General features: G+C 36.5%; 1 protein-coding gene across 13 annotated transcripts in view; it reads left to right on the top strand.

The window, feature by feature from the left end:
* ARHGAP12 (Rho GTPase activating protein 12) overlaps positions 1–27880 on the top strand; it is a 77855-nt gene that overhangs the window by 33923 nt on the left and 16052 nt on the right. For 6 of the 13 annotated variants that reach the window (XM_055804167.1, XM_055804169.1, XM_027781660.2 and 3 more), the window contains exons 3-9: positions 1203–1466; positions 7433–7573; positions 9165–9245; positions 17565–17690; positions 21289–21363; positions 24150–24211; positions 25781–25862. In XM_055804167.1, coding sequence (XP_055660142.1) covers positions 1203–1466; positions 7433–7573; positions 9165–9245; positions 17565–17690; positions 21289–21363; positions 24150–24211; positions 25781–25862 — 831 coding nt within the window. The remainder of the gene's footprint in view (positions 1–1202; positions 1467–7432; positions 7574–9164; positions 9246–17564; positions 17691–21288; positions 21364–24149; positions 24212–25780; positions 25863–27880) is intronic. The other 7 variants (XM_055804171.1, XM_055804166.1, XM_055804165.1 and 4 more) reach the window with 5 other exon arrangements.

Here is a 27880-nt window from a genome sequence, read left to right as displayed (position 1 = left end):
GAAAGATGCGACAAGAAGCACAAGGACTTGCCTGCAGCAAAGCTTCTGAATTAAAACCAAGCAAGGGGAAGGGATGATATAAATTATATAGTTCCTTCCTTTAGAGTGCCTAAATAATGTGCCCATAAGTACAGAGATGGCAGTGCATTACCAGGAAACTATTCAATTTGGTTTAATAACAAACTGCTTTCACAGTCACATAATCATAGCTTTCATGAAAACACGTCTTATATTCTTCATGGTGTGCTTTGTATACTTGTACTTTAAGAATTGAATTTAGTTTAATAACAAACTGCTTTCACAATCTCATAATCACAACTCTTGTGAAAACACATGCTGTTACATTCTACATGGTGTGCTTTGCATACTTTTATTGTCCTTCAAAAATGGAACATCTCAAAGTGTGTTTCTCTCCTAAACACTTTAGTGGCATATTTGAAAGTACTCGTGGTTTCAGTGAGTGCCATAGACTTTTAACCATGCTTTCTGCTCACCTTCATTTAGCAAACTATTTATTAATGAGGAGTTTTCATTAGTGTTTTGTTTTCATTAGATATTTGTTTTTCTACTTGTGTGCGTGTATATGAACAAACTTAGGTGATATTAGCATCTGTTTGGAAAGGTGTACTGTCCAGGTGTTTTCCAGAGTTTCTTAGTCACAACACTGTACTCATCTTTCCCATTGAATTGTCTGTTTAGATCTTGCTGAGAAGATAAAGGCGCCACTTTATGTTCACAGTCATCTGTATAGCATGAGGGGGAAAGGTTGGGGAGCCATCTTTGCCTCATAAGTGCATCTCAGAAATGCTACGTTTGGTCTTGAACAAGATCACAGTACTTACGGTTCCTGACCGATACTTGAACTGTAAAGCTGTTTTTCAACAAGGCAAAAGCGTATAATTCTTTCGATGATGATTCCGGTGTATTTCAAATCCACTGTAAGGCATAATTATCAGCTGTCATCTGGAGAAATGCTGGAAAATTGTTTCAGTCTTAAATAACTGTAGCTTGTGATATCTACCTTATTGTTAATAATCTAGTATTTTCACGCCCCAGCATCTTGTGGCTGTCCTTTGTGCTTTTGTATTTAACAACAAAAAAGGGAGTCTGTTGGTTTGTTTTCTGCTGTAATATATTCTGATTTGTAAGGGAGCATTCTAAAATGCATTTGCTCTTTAACAATACATTTCTTCTCTCAATAGCCAACTACTCCACCAAGCCAAGGGAGGCCCGATTCACCCGTTTATGCTAATTTACAAGAACTGAAAATATCTCAGTCTGCACTTCCACCACTACCTACAAGTGCTCCGGTCCAAATAAATGGGGAATGGGAAACCCATAAAGATACGACAGGACGCTGTTATTACTACAACAGAGGATCACAGGAGCGGACCTGGAAACCTCCACGGTGGGCCCGAGATGCAAGCATTAATAAAGGGGATTCCCAGAGCCATGCAGATCATGAGGTAGTTCCTTCTGAGATCACAAGCAATGAGATTGTAATACATATGAATGCTGTTCTGCTGTGGAGTTTGGTACCGCTGAGTTTGAAGTGTCAAGGAGTGTCTTTATTGGTCTTTTTGGTCGCGTATTGTGGTATGAAGTAGTAAACAATTTAGCTTTTCAGTCCCTTTTGTGTACAAGAACGTGTACGTGGACTGTATACAAGAGTAATATATTGTAAAAATGCCTTACAGTCCCTCAGCAGGTATTTCAGTTTTTCATTTGAAGGAAAACAAAGATACTTCGAAACGAATAAATGAGGATAGAATAAGACAACCATTGTAACTTCCCTTGCCACGAAGTGCATTTTCTTTCCCAGTGTATTTGGCATATTTCTGAGGGAGAAGGGGGGAGAGGAGAGGGAGTGTGACAGTGCTTTAGAAGCAGTGTTTGTGGTGATGTGTTGAAGAAGGCAAGGGGAATTAGTTATTTTTATCGGTATCAGTTAAATCCACAGTAAAACAAAGGCAGGGAATATACAGGTGTTTGCTACTGTTTGATTAATGCTACGGCAGTAAATTTAAGTATGAAATGTGTTTTTTACAGAGGAAAATATTTTCTTAGAGAGGAATTAAGATGGATTTAGAGGTTATGATGGATGTAGTGATCTCCAGAGTTCTGGAGTCCAAACCAGACTTAGCAGAGTTCCACAGCACTTTCTACCCACATAAAAAATATATAATGGAAGCTTCTACGAAATGAAAATATTTATTTTTAATTTCATACTTAGTTTTATGCATACTATTAATAATTCTATATGTCTATGGTGCTTTTAAAATGTAATTTTTTTAAAAGGGGCACATGTGACCAAACTCACATTATATTTAATTCTTAAAGAGGTGGAATAATCATAGTAAGTGTCAAAAGCAAGTTTAGCTGAATAACTTGTTGCAGCATTGTATTTAACCATTTGCTTAGGTGATTTGAATTTACACATTTGTCAATTATTTCTACTTTGGATAGCTGTAGAACAAACTAGGACAAAGGGCAGTTAAAGGAGCTATATTTTGTTGTCAGATTGTGTTAAATTTGAGAAAATCCTTTTCTTCATTCTGTGAATGATATTCTGGAGGACATTAGATAACATTAAAGTTACTGTGCTAGAAGCTCTGCCCAGCCAGGTGTCCAGGTGCAAGGGCAGCAAATGCTGATGGGGAGGAAATCCATCTCAGCTTTTGGCAGTTAGCTGTAGGAGCTAGATTATGTTCAGGCCATAAACATATTCTTTGCATAGATCAATGGACTTTTTATTATTATTTGAACCTTTTGCTTTTGTAAAACCTTTTGGCAAGGCTTTGCCACTGACCTTGCTTAAGAGAGCTGAAGCTTACTGTGGAGTTATTTTATTTATGTTAAAGGATGATTTGGGTTAATATTTGAAGTGCATATTTATTCTGTGCAGCCAGTCACTAGGGAGAGTCACAGCGGGGTGTGTGTATCTAAACAGCAGTAGTTCAGGAAAAGCAAGGGAATAGTTGGGAGATGGGTATTACTATTTAAATATGCTTAAAAAAGTGCTCTTGTGTTCAAACAGTACTTAGGGTCATCAGTTTCCTGATTGAAAGAAAAAGCGAACATTTATCAAGAAATCTTCTACACTGCACTTTAGTGTACCCTTTTCAAATATGCATAGTTTAGGTGGATTTCCTTGTGAGCCTATTACAATGTTTAGTTTTAAAATTTAATTGTGGACTGCTCAAAACCTTTATATTGCTGGAACACCCTGTTGTAGAAGTCTACCTGTGGATTGGTAGAGCCAGAAACAGGAGGGAAAGGAAAAAGGGACCCTTTTCATTGCCTTTGGCAACGGTCTTCATGGCAGCTGTGACATCCAGAAGCATTTAAACAGCCAAATTTTCTTGCCACAGTTTAGTGGCAGCAACAGGCAAACTGGTGAAATGTTTGTGGCTGTCACTTCGGTATCTCTGTCGATGGTCTATTAATTTGTCACTGGGTGTCCTTTTGCTGAATAACTCTGGTTTGAGTCTAGATAAGATGATTGGGGTTTTTTTAGTAGTAACTCTCCTTATAGTAAGTGTAACTAGTCTTCTGTTGTCGTCATTCTTCCTTCTTGTCATGGAAGAACTTCCAATAATTCTTTCTCCCTCCGCATCTGCAAATGATCCCCTCTGACTCTTACTCATACCTCTGTGCCACAACTTTACCACATGGTTGCATGTTCAGAAAGCTTGATTTTTATTTTTTTTTTTTAATTTATTTTCCATAACTTAATTCAGGTCAGTTTTCTGTTTGTGATATTTGAGGTGTCCCAGGTTTGCCTTCAGTTAGTTACATGCCAAGTTTTCAGTCTTTGTAAGACCAATGGATGATGCATATATTGATTTTTAGCTACTCACAAGTTTTTATTTCTAGTAGCACAGGTTCCTTAAGTAATTTGTGTCCTCTCTGACTGGGTTATCAAAGTTTGAGTCTAGGGAGACACATGTTGCAAGGTCATATCAATGTATTTTCCAGCAATCGTGTTGATTTTGAAGCTGCTTTTTTTTATTCTCTTCCCCTCCCTCCCTCCCTTTCTTTTTTGTTCTGCATTTGGGAGTGTACTTTGCACTCTGCTGTTCATGTTTACCTTTTTGTTTATGACCTGAGTACTTAAAGCAAAATATTTAAAGGCTGAGATCAGAGATGAAGTTACAGTAAAATAGAGGACATCCCAGATTTTGTCTTGATTATGAAGACTTAAAGCAAATGTCTAAATAATCAGTAAAACCAGATTTATTATAATTAAGTTGCCTTTTACACACTAGTCTGAGCTTGCTCATTCCCTTCAGATTTACTGATAAAAGTGCATGTTCAGGAAGGTTAAATGCTGGTTATATCTTCACTGATACGTCTTTGGAGGAGCTTGTATTGTATTAGGTAGCAAAATGGCAGGGTGATGTAAAAATGAGACTTGTGAATGATCATGTATTACATGTGTAATATATTAGAACATGAAATAGATTATAGTTGATCTTGGAACTTTGTGATTAGGAAAATGTATTTTGTTGGATTGTTAGAACGGAGTACAACTGTACCTAATTGGTAAAGCAGTTGGTAGCAGGTATGGCACAAAGAAAGCAGTTATAGGTTATAGCAGTTATTTGGGTAGGGTGGGGGAAGCAATGAAGTCCTATCAACAGGGCCTCTAGGAAAGCGTGTAAGATTTTTTAGAATTACAGATAAATTTTATCAGAAGTGTATGTGTTTGAGGAAGGAGTGCTTAACAGTATCTAGGAATTATCTGTCAGGTAGTGAAGTGATTTAATTAAGGTGGACTGTAAAAGGAATGAGATGTCACCATATTGGAGAGAAGCAAATCTCTAATATCTAGCTAATAGACCATAATGTGAAGTAGAGACCAAAATATTAACCAGAAAGCTAGCAACAGGATTTCATTTAAATTGAAAACTACATTTAAAACATGTGGCCAAGATGCAGTTTTATTCCCTGGTTTTTGTTTTGATATAAACAAAAGGGCAATAAAGGGTTGTTAGCTTCTTTAGTCAGTAATCTTTCTTACTGTTTTGATTTTTAGAAGTAGTAGTAACTTTCAAAACTGGACTAGTTCAGTGATAAAGAGAGACTTTAACAATTCCTTTTCTTATTAAATGTGTGGTGATGAATTCATCTCTGTCTTCAAGAATTTTCCATGTAAATGGAAGAAAGCCAAGAAAGATAGTGGAGGCAATGATGCGGGGGACTTGCTGTAATTCCCTTTAGTGTCACGGCAGAGTTCTTACAAGGTGTAAGGTTGGGCAGCTGTCTGCTTAAAGTGGCTTTATTTAAATGTGGTATAGTATAATTAGGGATGGGACTCAGAAGAAGCATGGATGATACATAAAAAGCATATAGGCAGTTAATACTGAAAAAGTGTTGAAAGTTAAAAGTTACTGGAAGTGGTTTGGCTGGTGTTCTCTAACCCATGTTGATGCAACCTTAGCAGTTGTTCCTACTGGCTGAGGAACAAGGAATGCCTTGGCTTGGTAAACTTTGTAACAACTTGGGAATTTCATTTAAATTGAGGTCTGCAAAGGTATGTGAGATTAGTTAAGCCTCAAGGCTATTACTATATATACTTTACCTTATATGTGCTTTACAGATAGAATGTTAATAGTCATGCTTGCTGAACAACAGTGGTTTTTCTAGGATAATTTAATTTTTAACTCTTCTGATTAGTTTTACATGTGTACAGTTTCTTCAGTATCAGGAGTTGCTTGGAAGAGGCAGGTACACATGCATTATGATGTTCAGTTGTAATTCTTGTTAATAGTGATAATAGAGCTGTCCAAAGTCTACTAGTTTGAACATATGTCAATGCACTTTATATTTAACCATTGAAACATAATGTAAACTTAAATATGTGTATACAATATAGCTATTTTACAATAGTACTTTAAGTGGAGCTAATAGCGCTCTTATCAACTCTTCAGTCTTAATTCTTCAAGTGTAAAAATGGGACTGAAGACTACTTTTTCCCACCCCGCAACTAGTGTTTAGAAATTGGCACTTCAGAATTTCATATTACTCCACATGCAAGAGACGTAGCATTGTTTAATCCATAGTTTACATGCTCACATTCTGCAGGCTGTAGAGGACGCTTAGATTTTTTTTTTTGTGTTACTTTATTAATGACCTGAAAATTTCCCATGGGTTGTGCTGTGCTTGGGAAGCTGGCTCATGTCAGTGTAGGGAGTTTGCACATCAGTGGTAAGGTACTCAGAAAAGTAATGCCAAAACCCTATGTAATAATCACTTGGAAATGTTGCTAAAGATATAGTTTCTAAAACAAATGACTGTAAAAACTGGTAAGTTTCTGATACTTGGATGTTTTTTGGTAAGATTTAAGTTTTCAGGAGAGGTTTTTTCAAGTTCAAAACTGGAATTCTCCCTTTCTCCTGCTTTATGGTTTTCCTCAAAATGCTTTTATTTGTGTTACTGAACCTTAGTCAGTATTTAACTGCTGTAATTTCTGAATAGCAGGATGTGTTCCCTCTTAAGTGTTATGCCTCCTGCTAGCTGAGGTTCCAAGATAGCGTGAAAGAAAATCTGCACTGAATTCCTCAGGAGAATGTGCCATAGAGATATTGTTGTAGGAGATGAATACAGGAAGATTTTCTTTTTTGTGAAGCACGGAAAGGATGCTTTGAATAATACTGCAGTAATTTAGCAAGGAGGTGAACAAGGTGCATGAGGGAACAGAAACTGTGTGTGCAAAATCTTTTTTATACTTTACATGTCAAACTTGTTCCTTACATTATAAATCACTTCTACCTCTGGAAAATAATTTTACACCTCAGCTACTTGGTGCTTGGTAGAAAGCCTTGCTTTTGCATTGCTCATTCACACAGATCAGAGCTGGAAGGAGGAGAGTGGAAATACCTAATGTTTTAGGATCTATTGCACAAGTACTGTAAAGTGCTGGGACCTACCAAGGTGCAACTGGAGTTTCAAGATGTCCTTAATGTTTGTTGTATTTCCAGATGTTATTTGGGGAGAAAAGGATTTGGGTATAACAGTTGGAATGTTGCCAGAAAACCAAGGTAGCAGGTTTCCCAAGTTTTTTTGAGTCGATGCAGATTACCAAAGTTAATTCTCTTCATCGTTTAGTAATGTAAATTTGTGGGAAAGAAATTTAGGTTAGCAAAAAAATTGAAGTTTAAGTCTGAGTAGCTGAAATCTGGTGTAGTAGAATTAAAAAACAATTGCATCAGTATAAACAGTTATTCTGAAAATACTTTGAATTGCCTAGCAATTATCAAGCATTTCTGTACTGTAAAAATGCATCTCTCTCTTCTCTGAGGTAAGATATAAAAGTGTGAACTCCCTGACCTTATTACTATTCTCTTTCTAGTCAAATAATCTTTGATCTTTCAGATTTTAAAGCGCTTTCATTCTCAAAACTGCCTTGTATGTTTCTGACTACTTGTAGCATCTTTCGTCAGAAGAAAACGACCACAGTTCTTGTTACAGCCAGTCAGATAGTCAGTATGGTTCTCCTCCAAAGGGTTGGTCAGAAGAGTTGGATGAACATGGTCAAACCTTATATACCAATGACTATACTAATGAAAAGGTACTTTTTCCTTCTTCTCATCACATGTTCTGAATCTTTTTCACTAATTCACTGTCAGAAATGTAGATTTCATTTCTAAAAGTGAAACGCATACCTCAGCAGTATCTCCTTTTGGTTTTTTAAATATGCATGAAACTTCAGCAAGTGAACTGAATTCTTTTTTTATGTGTGTTCTTTACTATTTAGAAAAAGTTTTCTTATTTCCAGTTGTGTATCAGATTATATAAAATAAACATATAGTGTATAATGTTTTTTTAATTCCTGCTCTCCCCCATCCTCTTGGTTAGACTTCAGGAATGAACTTTGTACCAATATACTGGTTTTCTTACTATATCTCAAGAGCTGTTCTTGCCTACATAGGCCTTCCAGTTAGGATGGTTTTGATCTGAAAATAATGCGGCTTTACTGGTTTCATTCTTTCCTTCACTAGGGATTTACAGTACTGCTTTCAGATGTAGACAAACTTCTTAAACTACAGCTGTATCAGCAGATTTATGTTCTATTCTGATTATCTAATTACGACTGATGACTGTGATTCTGGGCATGTTATAAAAAATTCTCCAATGTAGGATAAATGACAATGTTTATATTTTAAAGCAGTCGATTTTTATGATTGTTCACTAAAGCTGCATTTTGGATTTTTTTAACTTCAAAAAGTATTAATTGAAAAAGTAGGGTTTTTGTCATATTATAGCACCACCTCTTCGATGTATGCAAGTATTTTTTTGAAAGAAATTTTTAAATAGTTGAGTTTTATGCCAGTCTTGGAATTTTATCATGCTTAACCTATTTCTGCTAAACATCTGTAGAGCACATACCTATGTTTTGGCAAATATGCAAACTTTTTTTAAATTGCACTGGGATTGATAGGAAACACTGTTTTCTATCACGAACAGTTTATTGGAAGGCAATCTTGTGAAACCTGCTTGACCAAAGAGCCTTGCTGTGAGTGTTTCTGTGCATTTTTTTGTGTGATCTTCTCGTAGACTTTTGCTCATTACAGTTCTTTCCTTTCTGCATAACTAGTCAGAGTTGTCATAACTTTACCTCTTCGATTGTGAAAGTTGCTTATAGAGGTTACAGAAATTATATTATCTTTATTAATGATTTATTTTATGAACTGCATTTCATGTTCCTGTTGATGTTAAAAGTGGGGTTGTTCAACAAGTTCAATTATCTCTTAAATTGTCAGCAGTTACTGATTGAACTTCTTGTAATTCTGTGTATAAAATCCTTATGCAGATCTGATGCAAAGATTTTGCCTCCTTAAACTGACACCATAGTGTTGGTGAGAGTGAGATGTGCCATCTTCAAAAATACCTGTTTATCACAATCTCTTGTGTGGTACTGCAGGACTATTTTCGAGGAGTTACAGAAGGAAAAAATACTAGTGCACCCAATTCAGGAACGTTGTTCTGTGGTGTTCTCGTCGCTAACTAACCTTGGTTGGTTAATGGAGCTTGTGCACTACTCACTGCTGAAGTGGATGGCACTTTATTAAAAATTAACTTTAAATCCCAAGTATCAGAGATTTACTATGTTACAGCTGTCACTCTGATTACATTTCCTATCATCACTTTTCTTTCTACAGTGGATAAAACATGCAGATGAACAAGGTAGACCATACTACTACAGTGCTGATGGTTCTCGATCAGAATGGGAGTTACCTAAGGTGAGTTACTTGAAAAAGAAATTTTGACAACTTGGGGCTTTCTCCTCCTCCTCAATAAATGGTCTGTGAGGCATTTAATGGGACTTACTCACAGCAAGAGGACTTACATATTGCACTTTTTCTTGCATTTTTGTGGAATTTCTGATTGTGAAGAGAAAAAAAAAAAGTACTCAAGGTCATGAGAAATGGATGTATGTGACTATTCAGATGTCAAAGATGATCTTTACCTTTGCTGAACTGAGCTTTACATGCAAGGCTGCAGAACAGTATCTCTGATTTTGCTGTGATGAGGAAAACCTCTATAGGAAAAAAGCATTATTTTTTTTTAACTGCAAAATGTTTCTGAGAAATTTTAGTCAAATTTTAGTACCCTCCAACATGCTTATACAGACACGTGTGTGTGTATATATATAAACAAAAGTTTCAGCAGAGTTTTGTGATACCTTTGAGGATGACACAGTTTCACCAGAAGTGTGTTCTGGTATTTATTAATTTTGTAATGAAAATAGGAATTTCTAGGAAAGTGATGAGCTAGGGACAGTTGATAGTCTGAGGATGTACCTAATACTATCTTAATCCTCATTTTCACTTTGAAAAACTGCAGGACGTTTGTCATAGTGATGTAGTCGTATACATCTTTCCTGCTATTAGGATGTTTATTCAATCCTACATAGTGAGGTGACCATAAAAAAAAAAAAATCCACGCAGAATTGTATGCATAAATATATGAAAGAGCATGTTTCTCAATTATTGTTTCATCAGTCGAAAAATCAGTATCCTAAGTTACTTCCACTTAGAAAGGAGCAACCCTAATAGATAGTGCTTTCATAATATTTATGAGAAAATGTTTACATTGAAATTTATGAATGAAGCTTTATACTGGACTGTTTTGTTATGTCAGTAAAATAGTTTGTATCTGAGTCACTGTAGAGTTACCTTTGTGAATTCTCCTATGTTGGTCTGATGTGTTAGATAACTTACTTTGTAACATACATAAACCTAACAATACAATCTGTAACTACTTGTTTAAAAATCTAATTAGCTATTAATTAGTAATTAGATTAATTAGAAGTCTGAAAATCTGCTAGACCAGGTTTTACCAGAAGCAGTTGTTAGCTCAGTATCTATAATTGAAGTTAGTTTTGGGGAATAATGTCTTGGGTATTTCACTCTGACCTCTGCAATGCAGAAAACTTTGAAAGTGAAGAAACTGCTTTCTACAAAATAGATTAGGTTTGGGTTTGGATTTGAACTAAACAGCAAATTAAGTTGGCTTTAATCCAACTACAGTAAGTCACAGAGATAATCCAGAATTGTTGGGTGAGGCATATTAGCATAAAGGGTTAGGGTTTAGTATTTGTATATTAGTGCACGATATTCTAGTGGTTCTAAACAGACATCTGAGCTCTGTTATATTAATAGCCACCTACAGAATAAAACATAGCCTGTTTCAGAGTTTGTGATCTAATATGCTTTTGTTCTTGTTTATATGAAAATCATCACAATTGCCGTTACAAATTTTCCTTAAAAAATATTCTAATGAGCCATTTGGACAGAATGTACTCTTTATTTAATTCCTTCTTGAAACTAGTAAATCTTGAGTGGCAGCAAATACAAGGTTAACAGAAGTAAATGATCAATTGACTCTTGGATTCACAATCCAAGAGTCTCTGTTTCCAGAAACCCTTCGCTTTTAACTTTAAGTGCTGAGGAACAGATTAAATATTTTAGGAAAAGATTTATCTAATTTATGTAACTATCTGAAGAACATACAGCAGAGATGTTACACTTGTAATTAAGTGTGATTGAAGTTTATTCTCTCAAATCTTATGGAGCTGGTTCCAGAACTGCTGAGGAACAAATGAATTGGAAAGGCAATGTAGACCACAGAACTGCTTTGAAGAAAAATAACCTATGTTGAAAACTTTTGTGAGTGGTGGGAGAAAACAACAGAAAGACTTCAACATTGTAGCTCTTGCTTAAATGAAGTTAAATTACATTGCTAGGAAAAGGAAACTCCACTCTTGGTCAGTTTTCCCCAGTGTATTTAGTTCAAATACTGCCTTCCAAAATCTGTTGTGAAATGGAGTGATGGATAGCATGGTCATGTAGTGCTGTTAAACCAGAAAAAGAAGAGAATCCTTTTGTTAAATGGTTCTTAATAGTCTGGACTTCATTAGAACTAAAAATAATCCGGAGGTTTTTGGAAATAGAGTATCAACTGAGCTAATACTATAATATTAAAAATCTTCACTATTACAGCATTAACTGGAAGTGTTATTCCTGAGCATGTTCACATTTACAGTATTCTTGTACATGTGTTTAAAAATTTTGAGGGTATATGTTGGGGAAGAGGGGCATTACCAAACAAATTAATTCAGGCAGTCTCATAGAAAGCCCTCCAGTCATGTATATTTAAATAACATCTAGGAATAGCTGAATGCCTCTGGCTGGTGTCTCAGATGGAGTAGCTTTGACAACTGCTGAAAAGTCCATTAAGGCTGACGATGAGTGTGACCTAGCTTTTTGCAGTGGAAGGGAAGAAGATGCTGAATTATTCTTTAAAACGGATAATAATCTTTAACTGTAGGTTGTACTACATCTTGCAAAAGACTTTGAGTTTCCTCCTATGCATATGCATGCTGCTGCGTTCAGTTGTTGGCTCTTGCCAATTAAAAAAAAATAAATACACCTACAAATAGAAGTTCATTCCTGTGTAGATTACTATGATAAAATGTTTATTTCCTGTGTAGTGAATGAAAGCCTACAACTCTATTCCAGAAAACTAGTTTTCTAATACGAGTTTTATAATTAAAGCAAGCAAATGAGAAATCTGCATTAAGGTGGGGAAAGTATTAAATCGATTTCAGGAACAAGAATGCTCTAACTTCTGAAGTTTAAAAAAGGTAATTATCAAAATGACAAAAGTGAGGAAAACTATGTAATAAACATTGAATAAATAGCTCAAAGGGGAGGTAGAGAGGACAACCTAATAAAAATCATAGAGTGGTCTCAAACACATTTTCAAAATGTGTTCCTAGCCTGGTGTCTGGCATAACAGTGTGATGCTCGGCCATCTGCTGACGAAGCTCTCTGATCCAAGAGTAGACTTTGAAAGAAAATGCATGTACTATAAGCCTCTGGGGTGAAGTAATAGTTTTGGTGTAAATATTTAGACTGTGATACTGTCATTACAGTTTTTCTGATCAGAAGCTCCTGCATCATTAGGTCCCCTCGCTGTATCCACAGGAGAAGCACTAGGTAGAGGAGCTTCAATTTTGGCAGTGTTGATAGACCAGCAGCCTGTTAACTCACTCCGTGCACTGCCGATGACAAGTATGAGCTCAGGGGCCTCATTTCTGATACTCAGGTGAATGATTTATCTTGCTGGACACCAGAATGCTGTCAGAGCATGCGATCTGAAAAATTAAAATGTGATGCAGCTACTATCAGGAAGATACCATGCAGTCAGATGATGGAAGAAAATAAAGATGAGGACATGCAAATAGGGCCTGGTTTGTCCTATGGTAAATTTGTCTTGTTCTGAGTTGTGCTACTTGGCTTGAGGTAACATACTGTGTGTGTTGGCATTCATATCTACTGTAAGTCAATATACTAAACAGTATCATTAGCAGTAGTGGATCATCACCACAGTCTTGTCATAAAACTTGGGATTGCTTGGCAGAAGTTGAGAGTCTCAGCTGTTGTGAGGGTCCAGATGGATTTTAAGGACAAAAGCGCAAGTGATATGACAAACCTGAGATAAGTATGACAAGGCAGGCAGATTTTGTTCTTCTGTCTCTTTAATGTGTATATTTGTACTCAAGAGGCCTGGTCTGGTCTTCCTCATTTGTCCTGGTGTTTGGTGGTTCCCACCCCCCTCCCCTGCTCCCAAATAAGATGAGGGGAGAAAGTGCCCCCAGTTTTTGCTTGGGCAAGCAGCAGGACCTGTGGTAATCGGTGCTGGCTTGGAGCTCTTCTTCAAAGTTCAGCAGTCATAGGGGTGGAAGGTGAAGCAGTGCATGTCCAACGCGGCAAAGCGGGCTATCCAGAGGTGTCTTTCAGTCACTTCTGCAATTCATAGAGCTGCTTGGCCTGGTGGTCTCCTGTTTTGTGTAGGTTCTGTTCCTTTACTGTGGCTGCTGCCTCCAACTGCTGCCATCCAGATGTCTTATGGCAGGGAATGAGGAATCTTCATTCCCTAGAGGAAGAAGGAATGAAATCCTTAAAGACAACAATTATTCTTTTTTTATGTATGTAGGCCTAAGAAAAATGTGTTACTGATTTAGTTGATGAGTAAAGCAAAAGCTGTAACATAGGTGATATGACTATCACAGCACCAAAAAAGTTTATTTAAAGCCAACGACAGCAGTAGCACTAAAGAGTGGTTTTGTTCTGAGACAACAGTAAAAATTTCTTTTAAAAAAATCTTCAATTTCAGATAGTCTATTGGGACAACTGCAAGTAACATGGTAGAGTAGTAAGCTGCTAAATGGTACTAGGATGTCAGAATATTTTTAAATGCTCTGTTTTGATCTGATTACAAGAGGGTAGAGTAGGATGATTAACGTCTGTTCTTTACTACTTTTCACTGCCTTTTGCTTCCCACTCTTTCCCATGCAGTTCATTTCATCTGGCAGAGGATGTTGTTAATGCTAACCAAGAAGAACCTTTGTTTCTGTTTCTTAAAGCTGACATACCTGTGTCATCCCCACAAGAATGGGGACAACTGCTACAAATAACTTGGAGGTGTTATGTTTATTTCAGTCACAATTAGGCTAGGACAGAACCTTGAGCCATACCATTTATCAGGTTAAAATTAAATACAAATCACTCAGCCAGTTGAGAGGATCAGAAAATTTTATACAGAGGCAAAGAAACCTTTTAAGTAGCTGGTGAAAGCACTGAACAAATTCAGCAATGAAAATGACCTTGTGACCTAAATTTACACTATTGGTATCCTTACCTTACGCCAAGAGCTGTTATAGTAAGTCTGCGTTACTTGGTGAGTGCAGTCAGAGTATGAGCAGCTTGCTCATGTCCTCCCCTCCTGATAGGAGATGGTCCCAATGAAATGGGGAACAAACTGAGGTGATGTGCTTGAGGGGTTAATGTAATGGGACAAGTCTGAGTTTGTAAGTATTTTCTAGGAGCAGCAGTGTGTATACTTGGAGTTGTGTGCTGCATTGTCAAAAGCTTTAGAATTAAGAAAATAACATCGCACCCTGGGGTACTGCTGTTCAGGCACATGGTGTAGCAGAGATCATCCTACCAGGCAATGTGCAGCCTGGAATGGACCAGTTTTATTGCAATGTGTGGCCCTTGCCTAATCTCTGTCTTCAAGATTACACCGCGGTTTAGGCATTGAAAGGCTGCTTAGAGTTAGGTAAAAGATTTTGCATGAGAGAAGGAGAGCCCAACCTAGTTGCTTATTGTTGGTCATAAACAGTGGGAAGTATCATTGTAAATGCCTATGTGAGAGCCAACAGCTCCACAGGTAGGAGTCCTATAGAGTGTCAATAAGTGAATCTGACCTGAAACTGTTCTGCAAGGTTTTTTGAAGAAGGTTGGGTGAGGGCAGCCCAAAGAGTAGCAGGGGTGGTGGCATCTGACCTGGCTAGGCTAGTAGCTCTGGCTACTTCTCTGTAGCCAGGGGACTCTGGCTGGTCTAGAGGATGGCTAGTACAGTTGGATAATGCAGTCTGAAACAGTGTCTGTCTCTCACCGTGACTGTCTTTGGATATCACAGATCAATCAATTTGTTTTAAAAGTGGAGGCTTGTCTTGAGCCCAGAAATACATAAACTTTTTCTTTCTCCCTTAGTAGTGTGTTCTGCTATTTGTAATAAAAAACCCAGTAAAACAAAAAACCCACCCCAAACACCTGAAGGAGCAATGTTTACTTGACACCTCTATTGTAAGAAAATGGGGCAAAAATGTCAAATGTTCCCTTTAAAGAGTCAGTTTACCAACACTGTATCACCAATGCAAATTATTTAAGCTGCTGAGATGCCTGTAGCTCAGTGTTGCTGAATTGTTAGCAATGCTTTTTTAATGTGCTCCATATACTGTTGCTTTGCGTTCTTGTTAAATGTTTTTTGTAAAACTTCATATTACTTCATTATTACAGGCCTTGGCTCCTTCAAGGCAGAGTTGTCTGTTAAGATCAGTTAACTTGTGATGGTGTCAAAGGTGCATTTTGAATATAGATCACCTGTAATTAGGCTTATGCCCATATCCTAACTCTTAATGTAGACTTAAATTCAAAATAAGTTACTTTAAGTCTTTGACTGTTTGAACTTAAATTCCCCAAGTTACTCAAATGGAAGGTGCATGGAGGATTTCCATAAATAACATTCATCCGTGTCACTGAAGTGTAAATCCATTTCTTAAATAAATGGTTCTGTTTCATAGCAAGAATATATTTGAATTGCCCACTTAAATGTTAGAACTGCTGCAAGGAATGCTGTTTGTGGTGACTTTCTGTGACTTAGACATAGTATCACTGAAAATTGTTTAGGTTTTTACTTGTAATATGGGCAGGCAATTCTGCTGCATATTGCTTAGCTTGCTGGCACAGTTTGAGTTGTAGGAGCATCTGCAGAGTGGATATTTCCGTATCAAAAAAGTAAGCTAGTAGATTCCTTGCAGCATGAATGATGGTTCAGCTTTTGATTTAACAAGGGGACAGACTGAAGAATTGCTTAGACCCTCACCATTGCAAGGAAGCAGTTGTCGTTTGAGCGTAACTGTGCTGAACTCAATACAAAGTCAGTGCAATCTCAGAATTAAATTTCTGCAGTGGCAACCAATACGTTTCTGTCTGTACATGAACTACCAAATTTTATTCTCAGTACTGCAAGATCCATTCACCTGGGAATATGTTACTACTATTGTGCATATTCAAATAATTCAATGAAACGCCAAAGTTATTTACCTTTTAAGCATCTATTGACTTACTGGAGCATTAACTCCATTCATAGCAACATACAAAGGTAACACAAGCATAATGTCTGCCATGGCAGTATTAATGCTTGTTCTTTATTTGGGCAATAAATGTAACTGTGTAATGCAATTCAGCTTAAATTTAGCATTGATGTTATTTAGGTTAAACCTTGCCATACTTTTCTGGTGTGTGTAGGTAGGTATAGGTTATTCTGTCTTTGAACACCTGAGACTCCAAGCTTACAGTAGGAACCAGTAGCAAAACTGTAGAATGCAGTGTGCTTGCAAAGATTACTGCTTCAGCCCTTTTAAATAAAAGGGGCATTTGTCTTTCCTGGTTTACTTCTTACCCAGTGGATTCTAGTCCTTTACATGACTCTACAAATGCTGCCTTATGTTTCTTTCTATGTGTAGATTTTAGTCTTCTAATGCTGAACAGAAAGAATGAGATTTTAAAAGACTTAAACCATACGTTGATGTTTTTTTCTTGTTTGTATTTTCAGTATTAAACTTCAAAATATTTTTGTAATTCTTCATAATGCTACCTCAGTGTTGGTGGTGATGATTTAAAATGGCAGTGCTGCTAATGATAAGTATGCTGCCATTCTGAGATCTAATTAAATGCTGGGTCCTCATGACAATCACATTTTCTCAGCCTGTACATCTTTGGGATCCTCTTTGAGTTACTAAAAAAACTATGTTATGATAGATCCGTTCTCTCCTTGGCTGTTACAGCTCTGCTGAGTCCTAAAATTATTTTCTGCTAAATGTTTATTTTCTGTGCTTATGTACACTCCACACCAGCAAATCCTTTTATAAATAATTTGATGTCATTGTTCTGAAAAAGCAAGTTGTTGTCCTCATGTCTCTCTCTCCTAGGCATCCCAAACCTTTGGGTCAAAGAGAATCATATCCAGGCAATCATAACTCTTAATCTAAATACCTTACTGCAGGATGGTAGGGTTTTCCCTTTTTTCTTTTTTTCTTTTTTACACAAGAGCTGGACAGGTGATATGGTATTGTTGGCACAATATGAAGAGCGAGTGTTTAAATCTTGTGTTTATTCTAACTGCTTCGTAGTTCTCAGTATGCTGGTTGGTTGCAAAACCAACAGCAGGCTGTTGCACAAGAAAGCAAACATCTTACCAAGGGAGAGTATTATCCCAACAGGCCAGTCTTAATTACTGCCTCAGAGAGAACTACAGCAGAAAGGACAGTTCTGAGGACCAAATGCAGAATAAAACCAAGGCTATTTTCACATATTCCTTGTGTGATATCAGGAATCTGAAAGTTTGCAATGTTAAGCTGTACGAATGGTATGTTCAGGTGTTGTTTCCATGAATTAGATTCTACTTACAATTTTTCTCTTCTTTAGTATAATGCTTCACCACAGCAGCAGAGAGATATAATAAAGAGTAGGAGTCTGGACAGGAGGCTACAAGAACCAATAGTTTTAACAAAATGGAGACACAGCACAATTGTGTTGGACACCAACGATAAGGTAGGAGCAAGTTAAACAGCATGCTGGAGTACCAACTGTTTCTGATGTGTTTCTGAAGTGTTTAATCTAATATAATCTAACAGAAAGGAGTATGCATGAATTTCTGAAATTTCATTTTTCTTACATTCTGTTGTCATTACGTATAACACCCAGTGATAACAAGGGCTGTTTGGTAACTTTGCTGCTGTTACTTTGTGAGTAGTAGCTTTTTTCCTTGTTATCATTGAAATGTTTTAACTAGTGTTGCTTCAGGGTTTGGCATGTACAGCCATTTTACTTATAACTGGGTATCTTCCAATTCAGTTTAGGCTGTGGAGTGTAGTTAGGGTTTGAATTCAAGAACTGTGGATGTAGGTGAGGTTCTAATGTAAGGTATAGTGATATTTCACACCTGAATGTTTTAATTGTTGGAAAAACCAAGTAGAAGTACACTAGAAAAATTGCAGACGAGTAACAGGAATATTCATAAAATTGGAATAAGTCACATTCGCTAAAGTAAAAATTATGCCTTTAAAGATGTAAGTATTTGTATTATGTAGTGGATTTATTTATCACTTTAATGACTGTTACATTGATCTCCACTAACATCTTAAGGAAAGAGGAAAAGCTGCATGTAGTTACAGCAGGCTTGTAATATTGTTACTGAAGGGCAGAGGATGGCACTGGAAGTACCAAAACACTTGGCTTTCATTGTGTCCAGTGCTGAGCTGGGTGTTTAGTCAGAAGAGAGCTGCGGGTCACTAACAACAAAAGCTGTTTTCTGCCCATTCTTAGGACATGTTTGTGACAGTCTGTTTTGGGCTGTACAGTAGCAGATGCTATTTAGGCCATCAAGGAGAAAGAGCCTCTCTTGCTCTCTCTCTGCCTGTCTCTCCGGTTTGATTTTTGTCTGCTTGTGCTGGGACGTTCTGCCTGTGGGTGAGGAGGGTTGATGTGAGCTGGGCAGGGAGGAACTGAAATGGGAAATGGGCATTGCAGGGTGGTGACTTGCTGGTTTCTGTAACGTCGTGGCAGTCTGTCTATATACCAAGATTCACGGGAACTGAAATACTTCATAATGCTGAAATCTTAGCACAGGCTACTCAGAATGAGGTGTCAGGAAATGGCATTGTAAGCTCTCTTTTTCTAAAGATACAGGGGGAAAATGAAATGAATGTAGATTTAGGAGTATGGAGAAAAGCCTGTAAGTGGGCCTGTGTAATCGCAGATGTCGAAGACAAACTTCAGTGGGCAAAACATAGTAGTTAGAATGAAAGTGGATCTGCTGCCCAGATTGTTACTTGCTTGACCTGTTGTTTCTGGTATATTTTAATGGCTTTCCTTGTTGAAATGGAGTGTAGGAGAGTGGCTTGTCATGAGTTGACTTAGTTCCTCAGGATAGCATTTATTGGATTTGATCTTAAGCTTTTGAGCTGTCAGTTTAGAATATATCATATGTGGTGTTGAGGAGGCAGCGGACCATGCTTGGCTGGAGACTTTGCACCTGTACACATCAGTTTAGCTTGAACGATTCTGAGGTCCCTCTACTGCTCCTTTCCCCTCCATTCTCATCCTTCTGTACTGAGTGTGTTGTGGCACTGCGTGAGAGACAGCCTAGATGGAGTCCTGATAAATAAAAGCTGAGTGGATGCTTCTAGCCTCATGTGCAGTTTACGCTTCACAGGTATGAACAATTACATTTGAAATAGCGTAAAAGTTTTGGCCTCGCTTTTAAAGGAAGACTTGCCTATTATTGTTTGGCATAAGATTTACTTCTGTTTTGGAGTGACCTTATGTTAGTGCTGCATTGAATGAAGAAGCTCTTGTAAAACACAGAGTAAGTGGAGCTGTTTACTTTCCTTTAAGACCCAATTTTCAAATACCAAGATGTTTAAACCTAGTGAAGCAAACATGAAAGTGTAAAAATGCTTAGTGAATTAACCAAAGGAAACTGTATATATATCTGTAAACATTTGTAAAGTCTAAATCAATAGCTGAAAGTTCCTTTAACAGCTTCAAAACATGCAGGCAGCATGTTTTTTTAATGGTAAGGAGACTACATAGTTGTATAAAGCACAGTGTTAGTGCTTTGAGAAAATTAAAAATGTGTAGTGGAGCAATAAACTAGAGTCTTGTGGAAAGACAGAATTTATTTAGTGCACCTGCTCTATTACCACTGGCAGGCCCACTGTTATATGTTCTCCTTTAAATTAGTGTGTGGAAAGGGAGTAGTTTGGAACAAGAAACCCAGTATTTGTGGTTACAGAGTTGCTCAGTCTATGAAAGCTATCTCAAATTCAGAATGAAACAAAAATTAAACCAACTAGTATTTGTCTGGATAGAACATCAACCCCAAGTTAGCTTTTCAGATAACTCCTAGGGAAGCTATTTTCTTTTTATTTTCCTTATTTCTTTTTCCAGGGAAAACAACACAATTCTATGAAAATAGGCCAGTCAAAAGAGTGTTTGAAATGTGTCAGAGTGAAAGTAAGAGTTGCCGTGGCTGATGAGATTTGAAGATATCAAATGTACTTGTTAACTGCTTGTTGGCTGTGGCACATATCGGTATATAGCCATTAGCTAAAATATTTGGTAAGCAGAGGAAAAAATACCTTCCTGGGAGGTACAATGTTGAATTCCTTAATTTGAACATGTCCCCCCACCCCAGACATCTGAAAATATGGAACACTTAAACTGTTCTTAGGATTGCTACTGTTCTCTGTTACTATGCTACTAAAAGAACTAGTGGGCCACTCCTGTAGGTAGATTCACAAGTGAATTTTAAAGCATGGGTGTGCAGAGTGTTATGTAATGCTGGAAAAGCAAAGTGAATTTGGGAGAGCTTTCAAGAGAATTGAAAAGAGTGAGGGGGAGAAATGTGTTAACAGTAGCAGAGAACAAGCGACATTTTTCTTCTATTTGAAACTCTTACCAGATTTCCAGGTGGTATATTTGTGCAAAGCAGTTATTACTTCAGAGGAAAAGCACGTGCCTTTTTTGTTCCACATGGGCAATTTTCTAGCTTTCAGAGATTTAGTACTTTCTTTTGGTTCGTAGTTAATGTCTAGTTTAAAAAAACCTCAATCTAGACATTTTCAGTGCATGATTATAAGGAAATTAATGATCATGACTGAAAAAAATTGGTGTGTGCTTTTCTACATGTGGAACAACTTAGTGTACTAATCCTATATTTACTAACCGCACAGACATAATCTGTTCTTTAAAATCTTGGTATTTATTATATGGTGCCCTGTAATAAGTTAGTGTTATAAATGGGCTTTGTAATTTGATAGCAATGTCATACAAAAAAATCTGCCCCTTAATAAGGATGGATGCTTTGCTTTAAGCTGATACAGTATGTATTAACATTTTTTTGAATGGATATGTGCTAATTAACCCACTTTCAGTGTTGCCTGTAAATCTTATAAGACCACTGTTTAGTAGGAAGGTTTATGACTATATGAGAAGATCATGAATGCTTTAAAAAAGTACTTTTTTTTTTTTTTTTAAATGTATGAGTGTATGTAAAGAGAGAGAAAATATCTTCATGGTTAAAAAAATTAAAGGATTTGTAAGTAAGATAGTAAAGTAACTCATGTTGCCTATTTGAATTTTATAGGAATCATCAACTGCTTCTAAGGCCAGTTTTCCTGAAAATGAGTCCTCTCCTTCTTCACCAAAGCATCAAGCCACAGTCAGTATGCAAAGTGTTTAAATAGATAAGTAGATGTTGTAGAAACTGGGTTATTTATGATTAGAGAATTGAGGGTAAGCCTGCTTGTTATTGAGAAAAATAATGGGATAAAACTATTTGGAGATTTTACATTTTAAAAGGAACGTATTGCATACAACTGTGCTTTCAGAAAAAATACAAATGTCTTTTGGTTTAAATACAGTTTAACAATAGGAGATTAAGTTAAAAATACACAGTGGAATGAAATTATGTCAAATTATGTAGAACTCTGTTTACTTCCTCCAACTGTCATGTCTTCTCATCTAGCAACTTGGAATGTAAAAGCAGAAACAAACTCCCCCTCTCCACAGAATGTCTTGCTGTCAGTAGTCAGTAATAGTTCGTATATTTGATATCTCCAATTTTTTACTTGTGTTTCAGTTTCTCTGAAAAGGCATAGAGGAGCAGGCATAAATGCACTATGTCTTTTTTGATTTAGTAGAATAACTACTGAGAAGAAAAATTAACTTCTTAAATTCTTTGTGAATGTTTAACATTTTTTGCTTCAGTTTTATATTTTAAATTTGATCATTGCTTTTTAAACTGTGGGGAAAATTTTTAACAAATGAAGTTTTAATCTTTTTATTTTATTTTGGAACTGTACTACAGTAGCACTGAAATTTGTGCCCTGATCAATTTCCGTAGGTAGCTCAGGGCATTAAAGGCACAACTTCTGCTTCATTCTTACTCTGCATGCAGAGGAATGGTTCTCTGGTTTATTCATGCTAATCCATTCTTACAACTCTTCAAACAGTTTTCCATAATCAAATAAACATTGTTTATTCAGCAAGCATAGTTGATAGCCTTACAAGCAATTATTGCTGCATATATTCTAACTTCTTCAAATATGGCTTAGACATTGAATGATTAAAATTGTATTTTGTAGAAGAACTCACTGCTGCTTTAGATAATAGAAAAAAAAGCACCTGAATTTTCTTTAGTTGTGCCCTGGGATTTAAGTATTACAAAGAAAGCTGGTGAATTTCTGTGTGTTTTGATCTTTGCTTTCTACTTCCTTTTCCCCAATTACATTAATTTTCACTTTAGTACCCCCTAGTGTTGCTGCTAAGTAGGGCATTGTGATACTTTTTATGAATAATTATTCTTTGGAGTATTCCCACTGGTTCCACCATGAGTAATTTATCAAAACCATAATTTATTTGTGAAAGTGGCCATGGGTTGCACAGTCCCTGTGAAAAATGGTGACAGGCTGTTCCACTTACTAAAGCCAAAGGTTTGTTAGAAGGGTGCAATGCATAGGACTGTTAGTGGTTGTCTGCACTGATCACAAATACAAGTGATCTGAAAAATGGGTTAGGTTTTGGTGGTGGGGAGTGACTGATTTCTTCTATTAAAAATACCAGGTTTGGAAGATAATTTATATAACACGGCTTGGGAAAGCATTCGAGCCCAATGGAGATACTAGACTGAGTAGGAGTAGCAGCTACCATTGAACTGCAGTAACATCTGAACCACCAGCTAAACAGTATTACCCTTGAAAACATGTCTCTTTTTTTTTTTTTTTTGTATATTTTATGTGCTGTGCTTGAAACATGTAGGTAAAATTGTTAAGGTTCATGAAAAACAGGAAAATGATACACATTATACCATGTGTAACAACGTGGTATAATACATTGTTACAGTATTCCAGCAAAAAAATTCTTTGATATTGTATTCTGCAGTTATGGTGCACTTTAAATTTGAGATAGAAGATGGAATATATCTTCTATTTTCATTGGATCTAGAATTGAGGACATTTTTGTTACAATAAAACTAATTTGGATCCTTTCCCTAGTTGATTGTTTCAACTAATAGCTTAGTTCTTAAATTAGGAACTGTTACAAGCTGTTACTGAAAAGGAATTGATTAAAAAAAATAATTTAACATTCCTTTAGCATCATTCACTGGTAGAGGAAAGTTGGGGTGACAGGAGAAAATGATAGACTTTGTCACGCCATCTTGAGAGTCAGTAAAGGTATAAATTGATGGTTTTCCTTCTTATCCTAGTGTATTTTTTCAAACATTCCTTTCTATTTTATTATTTTTGCAGAGAAACTATAAATATTCACTCCAAATATTTGAAACTTGCAAATACCCTTCTTCAGCAGTATTCTTTTTCCAGTGTTCACTGACTGATCTCCAAATTTGTACATACCAATATAAATGATTCTCATCAACAAGACGTAACTAAGTTTAAAATTCTAATATTTTGCTTGGGGATAGGAAAAAATAGGACATCAAAGAAATGTTTCACTCATCTGTTTTTAAAATGAGTATGTTAATATTTTTATGCATTTCAACCATGTTTTATTTAAAATACGCAATTACGTTAAAATAACTTGGAAGAATTTTGTGAGAGAACTTAGGCTGTTTGTTTGTCAGCCATCTGCTTCTTTAGTAAAGGACACAAACACAAATGTGCTATTACACAAATGGTTATAAATTTATGTTTAAAATTTCCACTGCCTAGTACCACAGATGACTTGGTTTGGCTTGTACGAAGAACCTCGGCCTTGAAGGAAAGCTTTTTACCCTTTGAATGGTGATGAGTACTTTCCCAGAGGAATTTTGATTTTTGCTGATCTCTGCATATTTAAGTATACTTAATGACAGTTTCTTGAATTTATAATATGGGCAAAGATGGCATATTGCCAGAAATTGATTATTTTGGAGATTGAATTCAATGCTGTGATGGCAATTAAAGCAGATTTTCTTTTATATTAGTTATGTCTTACTCTCTCTTACAGGGTCAAGAGAAGTATGGGTTATTGAATGTGACAAAAATTACAGAAAATGGGAAGAAAGTTCGGTAAGTCTTGGACTTCTAGAATTACATGTGCATAAGGGTTTGTGTAAGGTATCTGACTTTGATATTAGGACAGCATACAGGTTTTTGCAGTTTCTTTCTTTTTGTCTGGATTTGCCTTGGAGGTTTTCCTGTAGGACGTGTTTCCTTAACACAAAGTATGTGTCCCAGTGAGCTAAAGGTAATGGATTTCAGAGAGCCAGGGCTCCACCCAGGGCAGTGATTTCATGAAGGTGTACTGATGAAACAGCTTTATAAAATGGGATTTATTTATTTATTTAATAGAAAAATCTGTATAGGTTATATATAGCCTGTCTTGTTTGTTGAACAGAATTGGCATGAGGTGCTTTCAGTCTTTCATTTTGTCTCCTTTTATTTCCAAGAGTACATGTCATGTGCTTCCTAATTCTTTCTTCACTCTCATGAAAGGTTTGAAGCACAATGTGTTGCCCAGCGTTGGTCTCCCTGTAGGTGATGAATGACCTAATTTCTAACTTCCTTTCTGTGCTTCACAGGCAGGCATTTACATTATAAATCATAATGTGTAATCACGTAAAGCTGTCTAACATTTCTGGTGTTTTGCAAAGAGTCAGTGTTAAATAGCTGCGTAAGTGTGGCACATCCTCAGATTTAATTTAGGTTTACTTTTTTTAATTTAATCTTTTAGGTCTAATACTATGTTACATCTAGTACAGTGTTTCCTGGACTTTTGATACATGAAGCATACTTTTTCTGAGGATTAAAGTCAGCACCCAGCTGATATTCAAGCCACCCTGACCTAGAGTGCAGCTGGGCAGCACATCTGACCCGCAGTTTGGTTCCTCAGACCAAATGTTCCTAAAAGCTTGGTAGGAAAGGGCGGACAGTGGCTTATATAAGCTGCTGCTGGTACGGCAGACTCCCGTTTATGTTGTATCTATTGGAACCATCGATCTGAATTACTGCACTGCTGTACAGAAAGATGCAATGTGGCCATCGTATCACTTTGAGAGCTGTTGAGTAATAATTCATGTTTGGGCAGTGGGAATGGATTGTCAGGACTTGTCAAGACTTAGTATTTTTTAACCTCAGGAGGACAGGTACTTAGGCATAAAAGCAAGTAGTCATCTGGAACAACTCATTTGCTCTTTTTCTCCATTTTTTTAGATGTGTATCAACTATTTTTTGGTAATGTAAATAAGTTTTTTACATAAACGTGGGACACTTGCAACCCAGTTACATGCGATCAGTCAGTTTCAGAATTATGCAGTACTTTGGCATCATCTACTAAGTACGGAGTAGGCTGAGTGTTTCAGATTAGCTCCTTTGAAATTATAATTGTATGGTGTTTCTCCTGGTGAACTGCTTCCACTACTGATTAGCTTAGTTTGATTTAAACTTTGATGGTTAGTCTGGGACTGTTAATGTATATTTCTTTCTACAAATATGATAGCAATTAGGACTTACTGATGACACTAATGAATATATGTGGCTAAGTATATTAACATACAGGTCAGCTAGGCAGCAATGATCAACAGCTTAAATATTTATTTTCAAAATACATTTCTTATATTTGTTTACAAATATTTACAGAAAGAATTGGATGTCATCATGGGCGGTGTTACAAGGTTCGTCAGTGCTGTTCACTAAAACCCAAGGAAGTGGAACTGGCTGGGTAAGATCAGAAACAACCCTCATCCTCATTTAAATGTTAATCATGTAAAGCGCAATAAATTTAAGCCCTCTTATTTGTAGGGCTTAAATACCAATATGCATGCATAATTTAGAAAAAGTAACTGTGTAAGTTAGCAGGAAAATAGTTTCATGTAACAGTTATGGTGTAGAATGAGAAGAAAACCAGATGTACTTGCTATATTTTGGAAAAGTTTTTATGCTTGATATGTAAGAAACTGATAAAGAGTTATTCAGTTGCCTGTAAGCTTGAAGTTTTTGCTCCACACCAAGTATTTTTGTGTTTCTAGCTAATGTGTTTGCCTAAGCAGTTTGTTTGACTGTTCTTGGATATTTTTTCATAAACACCAGGTAGCTTTGAATGTGATACATGTAATAAAATAGTCTGACACTTGGCTTGTTGTGTTGGACTATTTGAATAATGAATAGTATTGTTGCCTTATCTCTTAGTCTTTGCCTTGCTAGATACCATATTTTGCTTTAAATGTGCATAGTGCATGACAAGTATTCGTATCTATTTTGATGTCTGATGAAGACCTAAAGAGAAACATCAAATTGAAGATGATGATTATTCAATTTTTATATCACCTCTAGTTTACTAGCACTGTAATTAAATTTGCTATATTTGTCCAGCTGCATTCCTGCATTAATAGGTATAGAAATAGTTCTTTATCTGTGGTTTGCTTACCTACTCTTGGAGGTCTGACATTAAACTGTGTGGATCTCCTATAATAACTAAATAGAGGTCACGTTCAGTATTCCATTATTCCAGTGTATTATCATGTGAATTCCAGCAAACTGCATCTCAAAGATACGTGCTATCTTTCTGTGCTTTGCTGATCTTTCTGCTTGGCTCACTTTCTTCTGATGTGCTGCTTTTTGGGTAGCAAATTGGTATTGACAATTCTTTTCTAAAGCATTGAGTTTGTTTCAGAGCTGTAAATACATTTTTTTTGCCCTTCTGTTCCTGTAGAAGGGGTGGCTGGAAAAACAGGGGTGAGGATGGATAAATCACATTTAGGGTAGAAGGGAATGGAAACAGTAAAGTTGGGTAAGATGGTCGAACAGAAGGAAAAGAGAAGGGAAGGAAAAAGAATAAAGAGTAATAACATGAGATAAGATAAACTATGCTGTCTGATAAGAAGTGGACTCAGTGACTTCTGCAATTTACTTTTACAGCTAAGGATCCAAAAAGTCTTTAGTTCTATAGGTATAAAGATGCATGTTTGGAAAGTAAAACATTTTTGCCTGAGTAAATAATGAAGTTCCAAAAACTCAATTACAGCTACTAATGCTCTTAATGCAAACGTAGCTGTAGATCAAAAAAATTATTTTCACTATAGTTGATATCATTAAGACACACAGTGCTAAACTAAGATATTAGTTAGGAATATATGATAATATTATGAATGAATGTGTGCCCAAATGAATTGCCCATAAAAGATAATCATGCAACTCTGCTTATTGCTTAGGGATACTAGAGTAAGTTGTGTTATACCTTCCACATACAGTCATTGGGGGGGGGGGGGGGGGAGGCATAAATCCTTATGATAATATAAGTGGAGCAAAAGTATCATAGTCACAATATTTCTGTGTGACACTGTCAGGTATGTGTACTGTCAAGTATTGGAAGTAGGGTCAGCAACATCATAACCATATCTTCTTTTTTTGTGCATTATTTTATGACTTCATCACTTTTCTTTTTCTCAAGTCATTTTGCCAAGGGAGCTCAGTTCCTGAGCTTCTGCTCTCACTGCTTTCTTCTTGGAAAAATGCTCTCAGTCGTCGACCTGCTGTCACCTATGTAAACTCTGACCAAGTTTCAGCTGTCACTGTATGTGTTCTTGTTGCATGTTTCTTGTTACTGTAAGGCTATTAGCCACTAATCTTGAAAGTAAATTTGAATTTTTCCAAGGTTTATGTATTGTCACTTCATATAACACCTTGTGTATCCTGTTTGCTGTTTTCTGAGTCATTCAAGGTGCTAATTAACACACGTGT

The sequence above is a fragment of the Falco peregrinus genome, chromosome 5 (assembly GCF_023634155.1).
Source record: "Falco peregrinus isolate bFalPer1 chromosome 5, bFalPer1.pri, whole genome shotgun sequence".
Classification (NCBI taxonomy): domain Eukaryota; kingdom Metazoa; phylum Chordata; class Aves; order Falconiformes; family Falconidae; genus Falco; species Falco peregrinus.
Note: the sequence above shows the minus strand (reverse complement) of the source record. Positions and strands in the feature narration are given on the sequence as shown.